This window comes from Penaeus japonicus, unplaced genomic scaffold (assembly GCF_977035675.1).
Source record: "Penaeus japonicus unplaced genomic scaffold, GWHDUDI00000001_assembly GWHDUDI00000006, whole genome shotgun sequence".
Taxonomy (NCBI): domain Eukaryota; kingdom Metazoa; phylum Arthropoda; class Malacostraca; order Decapoda; family Penaeidae; genus Penaeus; species Penaeus japonicus.
The window spans coordinates 26097041-26102040 of NW_028234408.1; the positions used below are offsets into that span (position 1 = coordinate 26097041).

At 35.6% G+C, this 5000-nt stretch overlaps 1 protein-coding gene across 1 annotated transcript in view; it reads right to left on the reverse strand.

Annotated features, from left to right (window-relative positions):
- Positions 1-789: 789 nt before the first annotated feature.
- Positions 790-5000, reverse strand: part of LOC122264111 (uncharacterized) — an 11316-nt gene continuing 7105 nt past the window's right edge. Inside the window, exon 5 of the mRNA XM_043032827.2 lies at positions 790-4425. Coding sequence (XP_042888761.1) covers positions 3638-4425 — 788 coding nt within the window. The 3' untranslated portion in view covers positions 790-3637. The remainder of the gene's footprint in view (positions 4426-5000) is intronic.

The following is a 5000-nucleotide window of genomic DNA, read 5'->3' on the forward strand; positions in this document are numbered from 1 at the left end:
AATCTCAAAATATAAATACTTCTATGTATTTACATTGTGGTCTAAATTACTGAGAGAGAGAGAGAGAGAGAGAGAGAGAGAGAGAGAGAGAGAGAGAGAGAGAGAGAGAGAGAGAGAGAGAGAGAGAGAGAGAGAGAGAGAGAGAGAGAGAGAGAGAGAGAGAGAGAGAGAGAGAGAGAGAGAGAGAGAGAGAAGAGAGAGAGAGAGAGAGAGAGAGAGAGAGAGAGAGAGAGAGAGAGAGAGAAGAGAGAGAGAGAGAGAGAGAGAGAGAGAGAGAGAGAGAGAGAGAGAGAGAGAAAGAGAGAGAGAGAGATTCACACACACATACACATACACAAACACATACACACACTCGCACTCTCGCACACTCGCTCGCTCGCTCGCTCACTCACTCACTCTCTCACACACACACTCACTCACTCAACTCCCTCTCTACTAGACGGGCCATGGCAACAGAGGAGCTGGAATGGACATTGCCAATCCAAGAAGAGAATAAGTTACTGATGAGTAAATATACAGATTTAAAAGATCTTCAGTGCCTCTGAATGATTTTTCACATTTCTTAATAGTTAATTATTAAGAAGTTGTTAGGCAAAGGGGAAAAAATATCATAACGTACCTTATTTTTCTGTGGCACCTCTTAAATACATGCTATCCATATTAACATTTATATATAGTGACTTCTAAAGAATTCAATTAGACCAAATTATTAAACTGAGGACTATTATAATATATAGTGGTAAAGAAAAAATCCACTTCTTAAGTAAAGGGAAATAATAAAAGTCATTCTACCAAACTTCAGTTTCATTACCCAACCATGAATGTTCATGGAAGACAAACATACGCAATACACAATACATCCAAATTTTATGTACACATGGGAACATTGATACTATGTCATCATTACCCTCTGCTTGTTTATTTCAAAAAAAGCTATTAATAGTAAAATATAAACTATAGTTTGCATATTCATGTATTCCATTTCACTTGTATCTCCTTATAACCAATATGAACATTCCAATTTCAATTTACTTTGGAAAGAATGATGAATATCGTATACATAATGGGTTGAAGATAACCTGACTGAATTCTTCCATAAACTTTCATGTCTCTTATTACAGCAACAAGTTCTATCACAACATACAATTTTGCACATAAAAGAGCACCCATGATGTGCAAATTTCTGGTATTTCAGTGCCATGTACAATGAATGTTTAATAATATAGATAAATATTTAAATGGCATCCCTGATATAGGAGGTTATGTCGGACCTTTCCGAGGCCACCTTGACAGTTGTTTAACCCTACTATTAAATTGGCAGCAAATTCAGACTACAGACCATATGAAAAACAAAAACAAAAAACAAGATTGGCACCTATAAAATTGATGTTTAACTTAATATATTTCATATGGACAATATACATATATTACAAAAAGAATTTGTGCTTCATCCACTATTCATAAATGACTAACAAAAAAAAAAAAAAAAATCAATCAATCAATCCATACAACTTCATTTACGGTTCATCAAGTGGATGGCAAGACTGCATAAACCATATATACTGCTGACAGTCACAGGTTTTAATTTCCCATAAATATGTACAGGATTTGTCTGGATTATTTTAGGATCAATCCAAATTCTTTAGAAGTGTAACCCTATGGAAACAAATATCATCCCCCTTACCATGATTTTGAAAACTGTAAATTCATATCCACTATCATTAAATATTCTCAAAATGATAGCCAAGAGCAACAAGGCTATAAACTTGTAGTTACAGCTAAAAAACTTTTTCAAGTCTTTGTTATATACACCTACTGTTATTCACAATAGGATAGGCTGTACTGGGAATATTTTGAATTACAGTCTTTTGATTTTCATTGATTCCTTTAAAGATATCATGGTTATAAATGTCAAGGCAACAACTATCCACATAGGTGTAAAATGAACTTATTTTCACTGATTTTGAGAAAAGAAATGGCTCCTTTCTGATAAATAAACTGAATATACACAAATTCTCAACTCAAACTGTATGTATTTCATTCACTGCAAATAAAAATGCTTAAGTGGTCAAATTAGGTTCACGGGGGCAATACAGTATACTGATATACCTTCAACCTTTTGTGGCCACAAAAGTGATAAATTCTGCTAAACTGAAATTATTAGACATTTTTTGCTTTAATGTACTGAAACTTTTACAACTTTTTAAATTTTACAAACCATTTAAAATCTCTTAATTTTACACAAAGTAACTGAACTTTATATTAATATCATACATTTCTGATATAGCAAAAATACTACTAATAATAACATAAAATAAATACACTTTGTGATAATCACCTGTCAGTCATTGAGTCTAATGACCTTAAATATCATTCATCCATGAAAAATCTCCCTCACTGCTTGCCAATCTCACAGAAGGCAATATATGCACAGCCAAGAATTCTTCTTGCACAGTTCACTTAATTAAGTCTGATTAATAGTCAAGCAGTAGTGCCCAATAACATGACTAACTTTAATGCACCAATGTAACAAAAAGCTCAACTTTTTACAAAATAAAAGGCATATGATAAATTTTCACCAAAAAAATTCCTTTTCCTTGCATATATAAAGAGTTTGATTAATCACCTAATACCATTTCCTGCATCAATAACTTAATTCATGGGAATAATATAAAATAAGTATGGTTACATTAAAATATTCATTGGGTACAACTCTCACAATGCTTTGACTATGATAATTAACAAAAGACATCTTTACAAATAGAACAATACATTCATTGCCTACAGCTTCTCCTCTAAGCCCAGACTCTTATGTAGTCACAAAGGGATTGATCACACATTGATTCTAACCTCTATCCCTGAGGATAAATTCAAATAAAATGAGCCAGCTCAAATGCCCTGACTGAGATCTTGATAAGATGTAAATACTGGTAAAACAGACAAATCTGAATTTACTTGTGATAACTCAAATAGAAAATTCAGTCTCTTGCCTATTTATCATAAGCTGCAATAAAAAGTTAAAATCATAGAAGATTAAATTATGCTTCAACTATTACAAATGTCTCATCACAGTTATATTTAATCTCTGAAAATATCAAATGAAGCCCATTATATCAATAATGAGAAAATATACAACCTACATACTGACACTAAATTAGTCAGACATAAGGCAAAATTATCTTGCTTATAAAGAAAATAAATTCATACAACTTTTTATATATTTTTCTTACACATTTTACTGTTGAAGAAAGTAAAAAAAAAATATATATGAACCGGTATGATGAGCACGATTTCAAATGACAGCCACTTCATATTTTACCCTAGCACAGCCATAATTTCCTCATCCTCTGAGGTGTCATAGAAACTCTACACTTTTTAATACTTATGATGCATCCACCACTTCTTGGTTTATGTGGGAATTCAAAAATAACTAGATGAGGTTTTGCAGATATTTCCAATTCTACAGCACCATTTGTAAAAATACTCTAAACATCTCTCATTTCCTGTATCAACAAATATAAGAAACTGCATTGGCATTTAAGAAACGACCAATGATAAGAATCAATATTAACAGATTACGTCATGAATTCCCAATATGGGTTATAGGTTCAAATTACTTGCATATAGATGACAATGGTTAGTACATGCTGTGATTGTGCTGACCACCAGTGTATGTTACCCCTACACCACCCTGGAGAACATGTGGTTGACCAGCAGGCCCAGGTCCTGCCTGTGCTACAGAATGTGTTGGTAAAATAGAACCTGGGTTAAATTGCTGCATGTTGTGCTGAGCAGGGAAATTGCCCGTTTGTGCATTTCCAGTCTGTACTCCACCTCCTGACGATACTGGCAAAGATATCAGATTTGACATATGACCAAGAGAGAGATAATAAGAGGGCATATGGCCACCCATTGAGTGCAAATTAAGGGGGAGTGGCTGTGGCTGCTCTCCACCCTGGCCCCCACCACCACCACCAGTCTGGAGATTGAGAGGCTGTTGTTGAGGTTGCTGGGCAACAGCAGGATTAAATGCTGCACCAGCATGTGCATTGTTACCAAGATGCTGCAAACCCAGGACACTCAGCTGAAGGTTTGGTGGTAGTGGCGGAGGTTGCTGTCCTCCCATGTATCCACTCATTTGTGTTGTAGGTGCTGCTGAAACTGCGACACCTATGGATGATGTTGAGGCTTCATTTGGTGTATTAATACGAGCTCCTTGGTTCTCTTGTGGTCTAGGTCGTGGTCTGGACTGTTTAGTAGTCTTTTTCTTGGTGGACTGAAGAGCTCCTGAGGCTTCTAAACTCTTACGAAGATCAGACAGCTTTCGTTTCACAGTGTTGAAATCCATTGACTTAAATTCTTCATGGAATACTTTAAAATACAGCCATGATTTAACCTTAGCATCATAATCCTTAATCACCTTATCTGTAAGAGAGAAAAAGAGTACTATTTAGTATGTCAAAAACAGGCAGGCAGGCAGGGAAGCACTCACTCACACAAACACACTCTCTCTCACTCTCACTCTCTCTCTCTCTCTCTCTCTCTCTCACTCTTTCACTCTTTCACTCTTTCACTCTTTCACTCTTTCACTCTTTCACTCTCTCACTCTCTCACTCTCTCACTCTCTCACTCTCTCACTCTCTCACTCTCTCACTCTCTCACTCACTCACTCTCTCACTCACTCACTCTCTCACTCTCTCACTCACTCACTCACTCACTCTCTCACTCACTCACTCACTCACTCACTCACTCACACACACACACACACACACACACACACACACACACACACACACACACACACACACACACACACACACACACACTTGATTGTTGTTAATGCCTTCCTATTCAAAAAATGGTAACTCAGTCTCCAAATTTTGAAATTTTAAAAATCATTTAAGACAAGATGTAAATAAACAGAAACTTGGATATATAATTCTGAAAGCCCTACAAAAAATTTATGCTTTATGCTTCAGTTAATCATGTAACCAATGGTA